The sequence below is a fragment of the Diabrotica virgifera genome, chromosome 3, assembly GCF_917563875.1.
Source record: "Diabrotica virgifera virgifera chromosome 3, PGI_DIABVI_V3a".
Taxonomy (NCBI): Eukaryota; Metazoa; Arthropoda; class Insecta; order Coleoptera; family Chrysomelidae; genus Diabrotica; species Diabrotica virgifera.
The window spans coordinates 73,811,748-73,830,643 of NC_065445.1; the positions used below are offsets into that span (position 1 = coordinate 73,811,748).

The following is an 18,896-nucleotide window of genomic DNA, read 5'->3' on the forward strand; positions in this document are numbered from 1 at the left end:
CCAACTTTGTATCAAGTTAACAAAGCACCCAAAAAAACAAAAACAAAATTAATTTAGAAAATCAATTTGTTCACAACTAATTGGCGACTAATTAGCGGCAAATTCTCATTCTATTTTTATTCTTTTACAAAATACCTAAAATCATTTTATGGATGCGTGCTTTGCTAACTTTATATCAAGTCAGCAAAGAACCGTCAAAAACAAAAAAACGACAAAATTGGTGTGTTCACAACTAATGCACGACTAATTAGCAAAGAATTCTTATTCCATTGCTATTCTTCTCCGGAAACCCTAGAATGATTGTATGGAGTCGTGCTTTGCCAACTTTATATCGAGTAAGCGGAGCACCGTGAAAAACAAAAAAAAAATTTTTGTGAATAAAATTCCTTTACAAATAATTAGCGACTAATTAGCGGCAAATTCTCATTTTATTCTCATTCCCTTACGAAAACTCTGAAATCATTTTATAGCGGCGTGCTTCGCCAACTTTATATCGAGTTAGCAAAGCACCCAAAAAAACAAAAAAAAAAATTAATTTAGAAAATTCATTTCTTCACAACTAATTAGCGACTAATTAGCGGCAAATTCTCATTCTATTTTCATTCTTTTACGAAATCCCTAAAATCATTTTATGGAAGTGTGCTTTGCCAACTTTATATCAAGTTAGCAAAGCACCCAAAAAAACAAAAAAAAAATTAATTTAGAAAATTAATTTTTTCACAACTAATTAGCGACTAATTAGCGGCAAAAACTAATCCTATTCCGATTCTCCTACGAACGCTCTAAAGTCATTTTTCGGAGGTGTGCTTTGCTAACTTTATATCAATTTAGCAAAGCACCTAAAAAAATAAAAAAAAAAGAAACGACAAAATCGGTATTTTCACAACTAATTAACGACTAATTAGCGGCAAATTATCCACCTACTTTCGAATCGATTTGTGATAGGTGTTTAGCTAACTTGATGCTCATATTATTGACTGACTTGGTATGTTGGAGTATCTCTCAGAAATTTTCGTACACATCTGGATGTCGAAAGTAGTACGTACATCTTTCTTCGTGGTCTTATAGAGATGTTGACCTAGACCCAGAGGTACGATAGCCGGAATATCCGAAATTCGGATGAGTTCGCGCATGACGTCACAATGAAAGTGATTTTAAATATTCCCCATTTAAAACATTAGCGCTCGGAACACAATTAGTTTTAAATTGGTCACAAAAAGTCATTCTAATGGATTAATATAATTTCTATTTAACTATTTCGGATTTATTGAAATGTAGGTGTCTTATTATTTTGATTTAAAAAATTAATTATGAACAAAAATAAATTTCTAAAATAAATTGATGAGTTATATTTAATTTTTTTTGTATTCATCGCTTTTTAAATAAATTTTATGAGCTTGTTTTTGATTGGCTTGTCTTATTTGGCGCCAGTGTTAAGGAGGGGATCGAGCTATGGGCGTACATGTAAAAATTTGTAGGGGGCTAGACGTGAAGATGTTGCACATTTTACATTTTGTATACTTTGGATGACAATATATAGTTTAAAGCACCCGAAAAGCCATGGGGGCCACGGCCCCCATACTAATATGTATGGGCGCCTATGAATCGAGCCTTCATTTAGTTGCACGTAAACAGATGAAAATAATTGATTATTAATGGTCTGAAACAAAATCACAAAACAAATAAAACACAAGACTTTTTACAATTTTCTTTACTTTTCTCTTATTTCTCATATTTTCTTTAAGTGCTAAGTTTAATTTCTTAATCCTAAAATACATGTGCGACCGAAAGAACAGGTGTTTGGTTTTGTAATCACATTCAATATTTTCAGACAAATCAATCAGTCTTTGCAAATAATTTTTCCCTGACTTTAACTGAAGTCCAGACCCATTGAAATTATTAAATATAGTATCCAGTTGATGCATTTTTACCACCAATTCTTCTGGAGGTTTCTTTAGGCCCCCTTCGGAGACTTGGTCAATCCACGTGTAAGTGGAAGTATCCGTACTTTCAGGCAAATCTAACTTCGACTCCCTTTTGGAAAGTCTTTCCTGCCTTTTAAGTTGATTGATATAAAGACTTTTTGATTGTGGCAGATGAAGAGAAGGAACAGCATCACTCTTCAGTTTGGGTCCTTTCTTTGATTCATATTGCAGTAATTATGTTGCTTAAATTGTTGTTAAATTTCTTTCAAAGTCTTCCCGCTTAAAATGTTTGGAACAAGTCATTGAGATTTTTGTATTAAATTTGTCTTCTCGGCAACAAGTAATAACCTACAGTTTTTCCAATGCCAAATCCTTGGGAAAACCATGAAATCTAACAGATTTATCGCCATTTTTCTTCTGATTATCACTCAAACAACCAGCTACTGCACAACGCATTTTATATTTAGTTTATGAACTATTTCTAGCGAAAGTCCCTAAAAAATACAGGGTATGAGTATGGTTGACTCTTAAGTTCTGATTCAATAATAATTAAACATGCCTTATTTTATAAGTTCCAAAACACATTTATAAAGAGTTCAAAATAGTCTTCACGTAAATTAAATTAACGTAACTTAAATAAATATTCTTATTAATCCTAAACATTTTCAAGCACTTGAGAAGAAGGTCTAAAAACGTATACCTAATGAAAATATTACCTAAATGGCACTGTGGCAGTATCTACTAAATAGGTATTTACCGTTTTTTTATTTCCCAATGTCCAGCCGGAGTTGAGTCACTGTAAGATGATATTTATTTTTTTATCTAATAACGTCCAGTCGGAACTATTGATAATACTCTGGGCTAATTAGTAAAATTCATGGAAAAGTTATTTACCAGCAATTTTATTGCTGAAATCGAATTATAAGATCCTATATATTAATAATATAGTTATGCAAAGTCCGCAGATAGTGTGCTGCTTTTTTTATAAACAAAATGGCGCCGACAAATCGTATTTTTTTCAATTATTTCTCTATAACTCCGAAGATTTTAACTTTACAACAAGAACACCCAAATAAAAATTCACCGCAATTAAATTCTGCATAGAGATATGCTTTTCACGATTTGCTCCGACGAAAATTTTCCTCGGAAAATGCGGGTTTTCCTAACAAAAACTCTAATTTTCAAATAAAGTTTTAGGTAAGTAATTATTAATCAATAATTAAATAACTTAGTGACATCAAAGCTTTCTTGGTATATATTGTAATTCCAGAAGCCGGTGAAAATTAAACGAATATTTTAGCAACAATTCAATTGTTAATAAACAATTTACGATCGCAATAATAACCAAAATAATCATGATACATTGATCAAACTTATAAAGATTATAAAGATGAGATGCTTATTTAATATTTTATCGACAAAATATAAATTTTTCTTTTTTTTTGCATAATCTTTAAATTTTGAAAAAAAAAAATAGTTATAATACGCTTGTCTAATTAGTAAAGTACAAAGAAAAGGTATTTACCAGCAATTTTATTGCTGGAATCGAATTAGATCCTATATATTATTAATATAGGTATGCAAAGTCCGCAGATAGTGTGCTACTTTTTTTATAAACAAAATGGCGCCGGAAAATCGTATTGTTTTCAATTATTGCTCTATAACTCCGAAGATTTTAACTTTACACCAAAAACACTCAAATAAAAATTCACCCCAATTTAATTCTACATAAAAGCATGTTTTTTCCGATTTGCTTCGACGAAAATTTTCCTCGGAAAATGTGGGTTTTCCTAACAAAATCTCGAATTTTCAAATAAATTTTTTGGGCCAATAATTATTTATCAATAATTATATAGCTTGGTGAAATAAAAGTTTTCTTGGTATAGATTATAAATTCAGAAGCCGGTGAAAATGAAACGAATATTTTAGCAACAATTCAATTGTTAATTAAAAATTTACAGTCGCAATAACAACCAAAATAATCATGAGACATTGATCAAACTTAGAAAGATTATAAAGGTGTGATGGCTATTTAATATTTTGTCGACAAAATATAAATTTTTCATTTTTTTGCATAATCTTTAAATGTTTAAAAAAATTGTTATAAAAAAATTAACATTTCTCAGAAACTGTTTATTATATTCTAATTTTATAAAATACTTAAAATGCGTATTTCATAGGTCTTGAAAATTAATGCTTTAAAAAAATTTTCCAACCATTCGCAAAAAAGTTATGAAACAGCAAAGTAAATATACGAAATCTCCGTTGTTTATAATTTGTTTTAATTGTTTCAAAGCTTAAAAGTGAGTCTATGGTACAATCTAATTACTCACAAAGAATGTCAAAAATTAGTGCAATGGTTATATTTTAATCAAAGATTAAAAATACTTTTTTTGTAATTTTTAGCGCAAAAGTAGGCATGATACAGAGTCGGAGCTAAAATGTTCACTCGAAGCGACTGACACGCAGCATATATAGGGTGTCCCAAAAGTAGTGGAACGGTCGAATATTTCGCAAATTAAACATCGGATCGAAAAACTGAAAAATACGTGTTCAATCATTTTCAAAAATCTATCCAATGACACCAAACACCAACCCCCACTACACCCCCTGGAGGTGGGGTGGTGGGTAACTTTAAAATCTCAAATAGAAACCTCTAGTTTTTCTTGCAGATTTGGATTCGTTACGTAAAAGTAGGCAACTTTTATCCAAGACATTTTTTCGAACTGTGGATAGATGGCGCTACAATTGCAGAAAACGATTTATCCTGATACCATAGGTAAATTATAGAAACGGTCTAATATCTCGAGAAATACACTTCCAAATGAGAAACCAAAAAACAGGTTTCTAATATTTTTCGAAAACCTATCGACAAACACCAAACATGACCCTCTAACCCACCCCGTGGAGAGGGGGTGGGGGGTAACTTTAAAATCTTAAGTAGCAACCCCCACTTTTTATTGCAGATTCGAATTCGTCATGAAAAATTAAACAACATTTATTTGAAACATTTTTTAAAATTGCTGATAGATGGCGCTAATAAATCGTATTTTTCCAATTAAAGCGCCATCTACCAACAATTCTAAAAAATGTTTCGAATAAATGTTGCTTATTTTTCATGACGAATCCGAATCTGTAATAAAAAGTGGGGGTTGCTATTTAAGATTTTAAAGTTACCCCCTACCCCACCTCCAGGGGGTGGGTTGGAGGGTCATGTTTAGTGTTATTCGATAGGTTTTCGAAAAGTATTAAAAACCTTTTTTTTTGGTTTCTCATTTGGAAGTGTATGTCTCAAGATATTAGACCGTTTCTATAATTTACCTATGGTATCAGGATAAATCGTTTTTCCCAATTATAGCGCCATCTATCCACAGTTCGAAAAAATGTCTTGAATAAAAGTTACTTACTTTTACGTAACGAATCCAAATCTGCAAGAAAAACTAGGGGTTTCCTTTTGAGATTTTAAAGTTACCCCCCACCCCACCTCCAAGGGGTGTAGTGGGGGTTGGTGTTTGGTGTCATTGGATAGATTTTTGAAAATGATTGAACATGTATTTTTCAGTTTTTCGATCCGATGTTTAGTTCGCGAAATATTCGACCGTTCCTCTACTTTTGGGACACTCTGTATTATTTATAAAAGTGTACGTCTCGCGCGGCCGGTCGTCGCTCAGAGTGAAAATTTCAGCTACAGTGCTGTATTATTCTACTTTCGCGCGTGTAAATTACAAAAAAATATATTTATAATCTTTAATTAAAATATAACCATTAAATTGATAATCGATATTTTTTTGTAAATAATTAGCTTGTACATTATACTCACTTCTACGCTTTGAAAGAATTAAAAACATGTATAAACACCGTAGTAATCGTATGTTTATTTTGCTGTTTCATAACTTTTTTGTAAATGGTTGCAAAAAAGTTTTAAAGCATTCATTTTCAATATATTTGAAATGCGCATTTTAGCTATTTTTTAAAATTACAATATAATAAAAACTTTCTGAGAAACGTTAATTTGTTTATAACTATTTTTTTTAAACATTTAAAGATTATGCAAAAAAATAAAAAAATTATATTTTGTCGACAAAATGTTAAAAAGGCATCTCATGTTCATAAGATTTCAAAGTTTGATCAGTGTATCATAATTATTTTGGTTATTATTGCGACCGTAAATTATTAATTAACAATTAAATTGTTGCTAAAATATTCGTTTAATTTGCATCAGCTTCTGGAACTATAATCTAAACCAAGAAAGCTTTTAAGTCACCAAATTATTTAAATATTGGTAGATAATTACTTATCTAAAACTTTATTTGAAAATTAAAGATTTTGTTGGGAAAACCCGCATTTTCCGAGGAAAATTTTCATCGGAGCAGATCGGAAAAAACACGTCTCTATGCAGAATTTAATCACGGTGAATTTTTATTTGAGAGTTTTTGTTGTAAAATTAAAATCTTCGGAGTTATAGAGCAATAATTGAAAAAAACACGATTTTCGGGCGCCATTTTGTTTATAAAAAAAGTAGCACACTATCTGAGGACTTTGCATACCTATATTATTAATATATAGGATCTTATAATTCGATTCCAGCAATAAAATTGCTGGTAAATAACTTTTCCCAAAAATGGCCTATTCTCCGATAATCTGCTCAGACTATAACTGATACAAATGTATGTCACCATTATTTTATTTTGCGATAGGGCAAAATTTGATGAATAATTATTACTTTGGTCTTCAATATAAAATACCACAGCAATTTTGAAATTTGAACTATTTAGCATAGGAAAAATATTGAGTAGGTATATACCGACAATATATAGCGTAAATTGTAATTAACAACATTGGATATAATTAATATAGTATATCAAATCATCAAATCACCAATGTTATACATAATTATACATATAGTTATCCATCTTTAAATTTCAATCATTTCTGTAAAATTCAATAATTATTTGTCGACCGAATGAAATTTCAAAACTAATTTGTACATTATTTATTTATTAACGGCATCCATTTACAAAAGTTTTAAAGCTATACTTTATAAACAATAAATTTTAAACTATCAAACATCTCAGAATATTAAACTACAACAAACTTATTTTAAGACAACCTTCAGTCAGTGGCGTGCTGGCCATATAAATGAATCGGTGCAATCACCGAGAGGCCGCGGCCTCTTGAGGCCGGTCAAATAAGTTTTTTTCACAAAAAATTTAGATGTAACAAAATTTTTTTAAATTTATAATTAAATGATATTAACAAAACAATTCAAAAATATTAAAATTTTTTTAATCGTAAAAACAGTTTAAGTATATGAATAAGACTTAATGATTGTTACAGATAATATTTATTTTCATACATAGACCACTAACCAAAAATGAGGTGCAACAAGAAATTCAATATTTAAACACTAGAAAAGCTCCTGAACTGGATAAAATAACACCCAGTTTGATAAAGGAACTACCAGATAAAGCAATCACACTGATAACTCATCATCTTCAATGCCATTCTACGCTCAAACTACTGGCCAAAGCTCTTTAAAACGGCTGAAATAATATTAATCCCAAAAACAGGAAAAAATCTAAACGAGGTTTCATCATATAAGCCAGTAAGCCTACTAACAATCGTATCCAAAATACTTGAAAGACTACTGTTACAAAAACTGAACTCGGACCCCAACACGGAGGAATAGATATCCAACCACCAATTTGGCTTTCGAAAAAAACATTTAACGATACAGCAGGCTCATATAATAGTACACACGATAAATTCTGCAATGGAAAGCAAACAGTACTGCACGTGCACAGCTGCCTTTCTAGATGTTAGTCAAGCCTTTGACAAGGTTTGGTACACAGGCCTGATTTTCAAAATCAAGGAATATCTTCCCATCACCTAGCTGAAACTGTTAAAATCCTATCTAAATAGGAGAGAATTCCGAACAAGAGTGAATGAAAGTTATTCCAATAATATTCCTATTAAATCTGGTATCCCACAATGCATTGTTCTTGGACCAAATGTATACCTGCTATACACAGAAGATCTACCTTACAATAATGAAACAATCACTGGTACATTTGCAGATGATGCTGTCATCCTTGCAGCCAATGAAAATACAATTATAGCATCTAACATTCAACAGGTACAACTGAATGAAATCGATACATGGTCAAAAACAAGTGGAAAATTAAAATTAATGAAACAAAATCAGTCCAATTGACTTTTACCTTGAGAAGAGACCAGTGTCCCCCAGTTTTACTTAATAATATCCAACTTCTTTAATCCTCCGCACCAAATACCTAGGAATACATCTTGACTCAAAACTCAATTGGAAAGAACATATTTTTAAGGACCGAAAACAAGTGATGAAAGTGATGACCTAAGAATGAAAGATCTAAACTGGCTAGTAGGTAGGAAATCGAAAATGACCCTAGAAAATAAAGTTTTTGTCTACAAAGCTGTCATAAAACCTATCTGGACGTATGGAATCTAACTTTGGGGATGTGTACGAGCAAGTCAAATACAGCCATAATTCAAAGAAGAATCGAAAATACTGCGAATGATAACTTATGCACCTTGGTGTGTATCAAACCTAACGCTTCATGAAGATGTAAGACTCCCGTTCATACAGGATGTGATCACTAAATATAATCATCATGAAGGACCGGAATCACACAGTAACCCCCTACTTCAACCTCTATTAGAACATCATGGCAATGGCAATAGGGACTCAAAAAATCTGGCCAGCTGAGCAAAAAACGGTTAAAGTGGTCTTGTCACTTGAGAAGACCTCACCAAGCCAACAGGAGCCCTTTGCTCCGCAGGCAACAAATTAGCTTATAGAACCTTATTTGCGTTTTGATTGCTAAAGAGTATGAAAACAATTTTTTTCACACATAGGTACAAGTATATTTTTATGGTTTTCCAATTTCCTTCAATTCAAACATATACCTAATATGTACTCTGCGGAATATAAAAGCGCGTGGGACTTACACGGTCTGCGGGCCATCTAGTACTCAAAGTTTGTCATTAAATATAATCATATATTATGATACAACAAAAATCAGTCCATAACTTATTGTGACCTTGTGACGCATCATGTCTGGTTAGCACAGAAATATTTGCATGAACCACAGAGAACAGGTTGGACATAACATTAAATCAATAAATGAGTATAGAATATTAAAAATCAATTCAAATTCAAGAAGCTGTTTCAATACGATTAAGTTACAAAAAAATAATACAAAATTCTGATAGTAAAAGGTAAAATAAGAATGGGAGGCCGCTTTTCTATAAAATCACCGGGCCGCTTGAAAAGTTCCAGCACGCCACTGCCTTCAGTTGTTTTTTAAATAAACTAATTTTGGAGACAATACCTACATTAAGGGGTAAATAATAACTCTTTCACACTAACAAGCCTACTAATAAACTTAAATCTCACAAAAATCTCCCCAAAAGCTAAAAAAATCGATAAAACTCCCATATAAACGTATGTATTCCAACAGCGGCTACTCTCATTGCGACGTCGACAGAACGCGATCAGCTGATACTCGCATGCGCAATATCGTACCTGGCGTCTTTGTACCATGGACCCAGCTGTTTTATGTTCTCTAGGAGATTCTTCGGGATGACTCCAATAGTAAATACCATAATAGGTATCGTTTGGGTATTTTTCAAGTATTTTCTCTCTAACCTCCTTATTTGTATTTCGAGATCTCTATATTTGGCGATCTTTTCGTTATATTTAACGCGAAGATTTATTACTGTTAGCGAAAGGCCACACGGGCGATAATTTACGGCGCCGTAAGAGCAGTAAGCCTGACGAGGCATTGGTTGACTAACTCCTATTTTATCAACAATTGGTGGAGGAGTTAGTCAACCAATGGGTTTACTGCTCCTACGGCGCCGTAAATTATCGCCCGTGTGGCCTTTCGCTTAGGTATTACCACATTAAGTATTATATATTAGTGTTGTTTTCCTAGTAAGTTTGTTAACTAGTATGAGATCCGATCTATTGTGTAGCACTAGTTGGACTGTGAGCACAATGCAATCCCAGTATGGCTTGTAGTTAGAGACCGACCGAATGTGACTTTTTTGGCCGAAGCCGAAGCCGATGCCGAAGTTCGGCCTGAAGGATACCTTCGGCCGAAGCCGAAGCCTAAGCCGAAGGTGACTAAATATTTGCATTTATAGTAGGGATAGTCGATGGTCGATGTTTTGCCATTAATATTTAGGTAGTCAAAACACCAGTAATCTTGAGTTTTAACAAATACAATAAAATTATTATAGTTTCTCAGAATTTTACTACGTGAGAAATATTCAAATGAAGATCTTTGAGACATCTTGGCCTATTGTTAAAATTTATATCCTACCTACTACCTGAAAGTTTGTAAAACGTTTTGGTTTATTAGGGTATAAAATAGGGTGTAAATATTATTCAAAGTATCAAAGGCTCGCCGAAACATATTGTTTAGAGATTATTTATATAGTATAGTATACTCGGAGCATTTTATTATTCCACCTTCGGCGAAACCTTCGGCTTCGTTTTGGCCGAAGCCGAATTTTGGCCGAAAGTTTAAATATTGGCCGAAGGTGGCCGAAGCCGATGCCGAAGCCGATTAATCGGTCGGTCTCTACTTGTAGTTGTCGTTTTCAAGTATTTTGGTTGAAGTCTACCTTCGTAACTATGCCAAAAAAAGTAAATGCCAAAACATGCCTAATGAACCACTTAGTTAATATGTTTCTGAAAGAAGTGATACACGGCAGAATATATAAAAAAATGCGAAGAACACGTATTATGGACGTAGTTTGGGTTGCGCAAGGCGTTAGGCACCCGAGAGGCTCTATTCGCTGTCCAAGTGCTTATGCAAAGATGCAGGGATGTTAAATGTGACGTGTATATTATTTGTTTTATCGACTACAAAAAAACATTTGATAGAGTAAAACATGATAAACTCATAAACATATTGAAAAAAGCGGGATTAGATGATAGAGACTTGAGAATCATAGATAAATTACATTACAACCAAACTTATTAAAGTGGATGCAGTGCCGGCGCTAGTGTATAAGGTGCCCGCCTGCAAAACTAGCACAGGCGCCCCCCCCCCTACACACATTCTTATGGGTGCCCATATAAAAAATTTAGGGTGGAGCCAGACGTGAAGATGTTGCACATTACATTTTGTATACTTTGGATGTTTAAAGCATCCGAAAAGCTAGGGGTGGCACGGCCTCCCTGACAGCGTGCCTGCATGGGCGCCCATGCAGATACTCGTACAACCCCAGCCTTGGGGACATTATGTGTGTTTTAATGAAACAGTCAGACCCACATTTCCGAAGATCAAACCGGTCACTGACCTACCTATCTGACCGCCCATAACCTGGAGTGGTACCTATCTGACCCCCAAGCTATAACACCACCCCACCCCATCGCAGGCCATAACGAATGAGGAGGCTTTGTACTAAACGTTTCCTTGGATGCCCTGGGTAATGGGACATCCTCTGTATTACTTTATGTGGTTAAACCACTTGATTTTAGGGGTAACTAGAAGAGCTTTTCTAAATATTAATGACTTGATTTTGGACTTGTGTCCTAAAAATGTGTGTTCCAGGCAGCGAGGCATCGACTTAGTCGGTGTTCCCCTATTCGCAAATTTCCCCGGCAAATAAAGTTCGGTTACAGTTTTATTGGATCCATGATCTGGCAGAATTACACAATAACTTCATTTTAATTTTTTTAAGAAATTGGCTAAGAGAACTAAGATTGTTTTTGTCATTTCTTCTTTTTCGGCTTTTCTTCTTCGGTTCGTGCCCCAGATAATGTTTTTTTGAATCAATTTTTATTTAACTAAATAAAAATAATAACTTTAAAACCTCAAGATTATGTTTCTGCAGTAATGTGAAACCGTAATTTAATAATAGTACTGAGTACTTAACAAATATAATTTTATATTAATTGAATGCAACACTAGATTCTTTATCTGCAGAGTACAACTGGCAAACTATTGTGTATTAGTATAGGTATAATTACATGAAATAATACTAAATCTAAAAAAAATTTCTAAACTAAACTTTATGTAAAATGTTTATTTTAAATATTATGTTTTTATGGAATTAATACTCGATACTTATTAATAAGTACAATAATACTTAAATTACACAGGCGGCAAGAAAACAGTATCACACTCGTGTTTATTTTACTAGAAATCATTCATTTCCTCTCATAACTGCTGATACAAAACTAACAACTTGCAAGAAATTTGAAGAAAATAAACAAAGCATTCTCATTTAGAGCAAAGTTGTTTGGTTGAAATATAATATCTTTGACCAATAAATTATATTACTTCTATGCAGCAATGCATATTTTTGTATATTTTACATGTGTGATATGCAAAACTAACAAACACTGATTAGGGTATTATGACGAATTTAAACCACATTTAAAAAAAATGAATTTTTCTATTTTAGTATTTTGCATAACACCAGCAGAAAAAACCTCATTCTGGCGCCCCCCAAACAGGGGCGCCCGCCTGCAGTGCATCCCTTGCAGGCCCGTTATCGCCGCCCTGTGGATGACCAATTGACAGATGCAGTCTCCATAGACAGAGAAGTGAGGCAAAGAAGCCTTCTATCCCCGGTGTTGTTTAATATATACTCTGAATATATCTTTGGGTAAGCGCTGGGAGAAGTACAGGAAGGCGTATTAGTCAACGGAATGCGTCTAAACAACATTATATATGCCGACGACGCAGTAGTTTTTGCAGATAGTCAAGATGATTTGCAAAGAATAATGTCGCGCATATCAGATATAAGTAGAGAACACGGACTTGATCTCAATACGAAAAAAACAAAGTACATGGTAGTAAGTAAGCACGAAATATTAAATACACAGCTTTTGGTTAACCAACAACCAATTGACAGGGTGGACAGCTACACATACCTTTGTACCAATTTAAACAGCCAATGAGACCACTCAAATGAAATAAAACAATGCATAGGAAAAGCGAGGTCAGCATTCATAACGATGAAGTCGATTTTAAGAAGTCACGATTTACCACTTGGTACCAAAATCTCTATCATCAGATGCTATGTATTTTCGACGTTATTATACGCAGACCTGGACACTTTCCAAGGCTTTTACCTGTGTTTTATTTTCATGAAACGTGCTTTACGTTTCATGTTTCATGTTTTTTCATGTTTCTTTGGTGTTATTGCCTTATAGCAATAAAAACGGTTCTTCTACGGGTTTTTAAATGATCGTGTCACCATCGAAACACAATTTTGACATTTGGCAAAAAATGATACTTTATCTTGTTTACTAGCAACAGATTTTTTGCATTTTTATTGCATTTACGCTAAGTTTCACGTTTATTTTGATAAGTTCAGATCACTGTTTATTTTAGTTTTCATCGTGTTAGTATGACTCCCGAAAATAATACAAAAATTGTGGGATTTTATGAAGATGGTCACCATATACGTTATATTGCAAATCATTTGAATATTGCTAAAAAGTACCATCCAACATGCTCTTAGGAAGTATCGTCAGATTGGAGAATACACTAGAACAGGGGTCACCAACTAGCGGACCGCGGTCCGCATCCGGACCGTGAGCTAGTTTTGTGCGGACCGTCAATAAATTCTGAATATATATCTAGTGTCTGGCAATTTTGAAAATGTTTGGCCATGAAATTGTGTACTATGTTTGTACACATGAATGTGTAAGAATGAAATTTATTAAAAATCGGTAGAGATCTCACTTAGCAGATGAATATCTCAACTCCCTAATGAGACTCAGTTGCACTAAACTCATTCCAAACTTCAGACAGGTTGTACATAAAAAAATGTCATTTTTCTCTCTGATAATTTAATTTTGTAAAGAGTTTTCCCCCTTATTGTTATACTTACTAATCATTAATTTTGAAATTAAGTAAGCTGTAATATAAAATTGTCATGTGCATTTTTTTATATTCATTTTGTCTCTACTATATATTAAGTAGGAGTACTTTTCAGATGTGCATTTAATTAAATTAATTTTCAGATCTAATAAGTTTGCAACAAACACCTTGCATTGAAACTAATGTAGAAAAGATAACATGTTAATTAGCATTGTGTATTATGATTATTTATTTTAAATTCCTCAGATTCCTTTCTACAAAATTGAAGATGTCTAAAAACTTCATTACCATTCAAAATATAAATTCCTAATTTTTAAAATATTCTCAGTAACAATTTACAATACTGCTGTTTTCAAAATAATACTGATAATAACATCAAAACAATACACAATGAATTTATATTTTATTTATTCTACCAGGACCAAACTTACAGAAAGTATACAGTAACCAAAAAACAATCAGATATTATTAGTTTTCCGTTCCATATTAGTCCATGTGTGAAACATATTAGTCCATTAGTCCATTTCCATATTAGTACACTTTCGTATGAAAAACGTTTCTGACTCGATTTATTTGCGGATTCCTGTTCAAAAATGTCCCCTTTAAACAAATCAGAAGGGTGCCGGGTGAAACAATTTTTTAAGCAAATTCAAAATTACTTTTTTGCCTCGAAAAATGTATTTTTGGATTTCTTGGGCAATTATAAACAATAAAGGTCTCTTGTCATATTTCTGAAAAGTTTATAGTTTTCGTGCTATAAGCGATTTAAAATCTGAAAAATGCGAAAATATGCATTAATTTGCGATGCTTGAAAACTCTTAAGTTTTAATAAAATGACAGATCTTTTTTATTTAAGATGACCCAAAAATGCTAAAAACATACTTTCGCGGGCAAAAAAGGTGATGTTTTGAATTTGTTAAAAAAATATTTGGAGCGTTCAAGTATTACGTAACGCGATTTTTGAAGATGTTTGACCCCCCCCCCTCCCCCCTACGTAACGCACTCTAATGGGCGTTTAGCTATTGCGTAACGCAATTTTTGAAGACTTTTTTACCCCCCCCCCCACCTGCGTTACGTAATACTTGAACGGCCCCATTAAACACTTTCTTCCCAAAAATTTCGCCCGGTACCCTTCATTTGTTTATAGGGGATATTTTTTAACAAGAATCCACAAGGAAACCGAATCAGAACAGTCAGACACAGGCAGCATATATCCGGACCCCGAAAGTGTCATATTTTTTCGAAACGGACCCTCAGGAAAACTAATTGGTGACCCCTGCACTAGAAGACCAGGATCAGGCAGAAAAATTGTAGAAATCAGCGTGGTGAACGTTTTTTTGAATATTTCCGCATTGCGGAACCGCTCTTTAACGTCAAGTAGTGTTCTCGCTAGTCATTTGTCAGAAGCTCAAGTAACTCATATTTACCCACGAACTGTAAGAAGAGTCTTGAATTAAAGCGGTTTACTTTCACATCTCATAAGCCAGTATCATGACCTAAATTAACAGCAGTTCATCGAGATAACAGAATCAGATTGATGAATGATCACACATATTGGACTGTTCAGAAAAGGAATGTTGTAATGTCTTCTGACGAGTCCCGTTTTTGCTTACGATCTTCAGACAGACGTGAACATGTATGTAAGAGAGCCAAAGAATGATTTACACCTTGCTGTACTTCACCAATAAGGTCGTTTGGTGATGGTGGTGTTATGGTATGCGCCGGTATTTCCCTCAACGGACGCATTGAAATAATTTTCATCTAGCATGGAACTCTAACAGCAGATAGATACATACGACAGTATCTGGAGGACAATGCTGTTCCCAACGCCCCTTTCGTTGGAGATAATGCCTTATTTATGGGGATAATGCGCTTCCACATATTGAGCGAATCGTCATGGACTAAATCGTCATTTTAAATACTTAACTGTATGAATTCCCGTTTTGGATTGGCCCGCTTGTAGTTCTGAAATAAATCCATTAGAACATTTATGGGAAATTTTAGGGAAAAATATATAGAGGCAACCATTGCCAGAAACGATTTAAGAGCTGAAAATAGCGTTGAATGAAGAATGGTAACATATAGGTACCGCAAGAACAGATTCAGCAACTTATTGCAAGTATGCTTATAATACGTATAGGGCTTTTCATCGATTGTTATTTGTTTCGAGCTTCTGTCATTGTATAATCTGTGTATTATACACGGATTATACGACATACGACAGAAGCTCGAAACAAATGACTGAATGAAAAGCCCTATTGAAATTCTCCGCAGATGTAAGGTAGGCAATACCCGATACTAAACCTAAAGAACAGCCAACTGTGGGTGATTAAAATTTAATTTTTTCTTTTGTTTAATTTTTCGAACAATGTTATTTGTTTGCGTTACTTATTGCTTTCTATTCGGTTACTTATTTTTCCTATTATTATTTTTTTGGTGATTTAAATAAACGTTTTTTTTGTGTTGATGTTTACTTCCTCCTCATTTAAATCAATATCTTAACACCTACAGATTTAGAAAAAACATACAAACTCAACTGGAACAGTGGAGACAATCTGTGGATGAAAAAGGTTTAAAACTTAGTAGGACAAAAATAGAGTATTTGGAATGTTTATTGAAAGATGGAGTTACTACAAATAAAATTATATTTTTTAATGGTGAAATGATTGTGAAAAGCAATAGTTTTAAGTATCTGGGATCAGTATTACAGAGTAATGGAGAAATCGATGGAGATGCATGCAGTAGAATTAGTCCTGGATGGATGAAGGGGAAGGAAGCGAGTGGGTATTGTGTGACAGAAAAATTCCAATGAAGCTGAAAGGAAAATTCCATAAAACAGCCATAAGACCAGCTATGATGTACGGAACTGAATGCTGAGCAGTGAAAAAGAAAGAGGAACAACGAATGCATGTGGTGGGAATGATAATTCTTAGATGGACGAGGGAAGTGATAAGAAGGCATAAAATTAAAAATGAGTATATTAGGGGATGTCTAGGTGTGGCACCAATGAATGCCAAAATGAGAGAGCACAGGTTAAGATGGTTTGGTCATGTTTAACGTCGAGGCCTTAATCACCCAATACGAAGAATTGCTGAAGTACAGGCTCATGGAAGGAGTAGGAGAGGAAAACCAAAGAAGACCTGGGGAGAGACGATTAGGCAGGACATGTTGGTAAAGGGGATTAATATTGATATGACTCAAGATAAAATTGTGTGGAGAAATCCAATTAGGGAAGCCGGCCCTGCATAGGGATAAGGGATAAGGCAAAGAGAATGATGATGATACAAACTTCAAATGTCCAATTTTTTTACCAAGAGTGTATAATTATTACTGTGCTGTTTGTATGTGGAATATAGAAAACATTTAATTAAATCCTGGTATAATTCTTAGTAATAACTCTTATTTTTATGAGTCTTTGTTTTCCTATTCTTAAACAATTTTGACATTTAATACCTGTTAGATTACAATATTTGTAAACAAAATGAGAACATGAATCACCACATGAATAAACTAATACCATAAAGTATAACATGGTTATCTATCTATCACCTTCAACATAACCATGTAGAGATAAACCTGTTGACGTGACGCCTATGTAGGTCGAGTTAAATTTTTATTTGGGCAGGTCTAGAACTCCAAATTCCAGTTTGCCACATTTTTTATCAATAATTGTTACTAAATGATGTGATTAAGTTTAGAAATATTCACCTAGTTTTCTTTTTAGTTTTGTATTATAGTTATTTGTAGTGATAACAATTTTTAAAGTTGTGAATATGTCGATAATTTTAAGTGAAGTTGCGTTCCTGAAATCATGGAAATTTCCTGCTAAACAATTATTGCACACAAGAACTTTTGCATCCAGTACACTTACACAAAGGTTAGAAAATACATTTTTATTATTTTCGAAATAAGATAACACTTTTACTTTTTCAATGTGAAAAATATTAAGGTTAAGATTCTGTTTTCTGTTTCAATGTCGAGCCGACGAAAATATGTCGATAGTATGTTACATTGTTGCCAATTCTATTTTTAAAATATCACAAGGTAAAATTGTTCAGTGTAGTATTTAAGAAAAGGCTTTAAATGAATATAGAAAAGTTTAGATTGCTTGAATACATTAAACAACTTACTTTTTAGAATTGTATCAAGTATATTTTTTATTTTGCTTACCTTTAATTATTGTTCTCTTTTTACGTAAATCATATAATCTAAAATAGATCATCCTATCCATGATCTAGTAAGATTCAACATAGGTACCTACCTACTTGATATCATGATCTAAATCATTGTTTTTCAATCTTTCTGATTTCGCGACCCCTTTACAGGTCGAAATATTCTGGCGACTCCCTGGTGTCATAGAAAGCCAAAGAAATAAATTAATTAAAAACTACATACTTTAAGTAATAATTTTTTCCTATGTTGTTACATTTATCTTTTATTCACGCGGGCCAACAATTAAAGAACAGCCAACATTTTGCTTTGCAGTTTGACGAATCTACAAATGTTTCCGACTGTGCACAGTTTGTAGTATTTCTGCGCTTTGAATCAGATGACAGTATCATGGAAGAAATATTATTATGCAAAGCACTTCCTGCAAACACTACTGGCCAGTGTTTGTACATACATTTTTTTAGAAAGCATTTTCGATTACAATATTTATTGGAAAATGTATCGCTATTTGTAGCTATGCATGGCGCTAATAGTCCATTCTTTCACGGTTTTTGCTCTAAATTTTAAAGAACCGCTTGGATTGACATGAAATTTGGCATACGTATAGCTTACATGTCAAAGAAAAAAAGTGATATTGTGCCGATGTGTGCTTTTGCCCTGGGGGTGACTTTCACCCCCTCTTGTGGATGAAAAAATATATGTCCAAAATAAGTCCGGAAATGGATAAACTGACTAATTTTAAGTAACTTTTGTTCTATAGAGCTTTTTCGCCAAGTCAACATTTTTCGAGTTATTTGCGAGTGAATATGTTCATTTTTCAACAAAATAACCACATCTTTAGACGGTTTTCGCAAATAACTCAAAAAGTAAGTATTTTGTCGAAAAAAACGTTCCTATCAAAAATATAGCCCAT

At 33.4% G+C, this 18,896-nt stretch overlaps 1 protein-coding gene and 1 long non-coding RNA gene across 2 annotated transcripts in view; one reads left to right on the forward strand and one right to left on the reverse strand.

Moving 5' to 3' along the window:
* Positions 1-1,696: 1,696 nt before the first annotated feature.
* Positions 1,697-18,256, reverse strand: LOC126881135 (uncharacterized). Its single transcript, XR_007696727.1, has 2 exons — positions 17,984-18,256; positions 1,697-2,419 (listed from the first exon to the last, which is right to left on the reverse strand). It is a non-coding gene; the product is annotated as an uncharacterized LOC126881135 (long non-coding RNA).
* The window catches only part of LOC126881134 (L-2-hydroxyglutarate dehydrogenase, mitochondrial), a 54,347-nt gene continuing 52,828 nt past the window's right edge, over positions 17,378-18,896 (forward strand). The window contains exon 1 of the mRNA XM_050645199.1: positions 17,378-17,690. Coding sequence (XP_050501156.1) covers positions 17,587-17,690 — 104 coding nt within the window. The 5' untranslated portion in view covers positions 17,378-17,586. The remainder of the gene's footprint in view (positions 17,691-18,896) is intronic.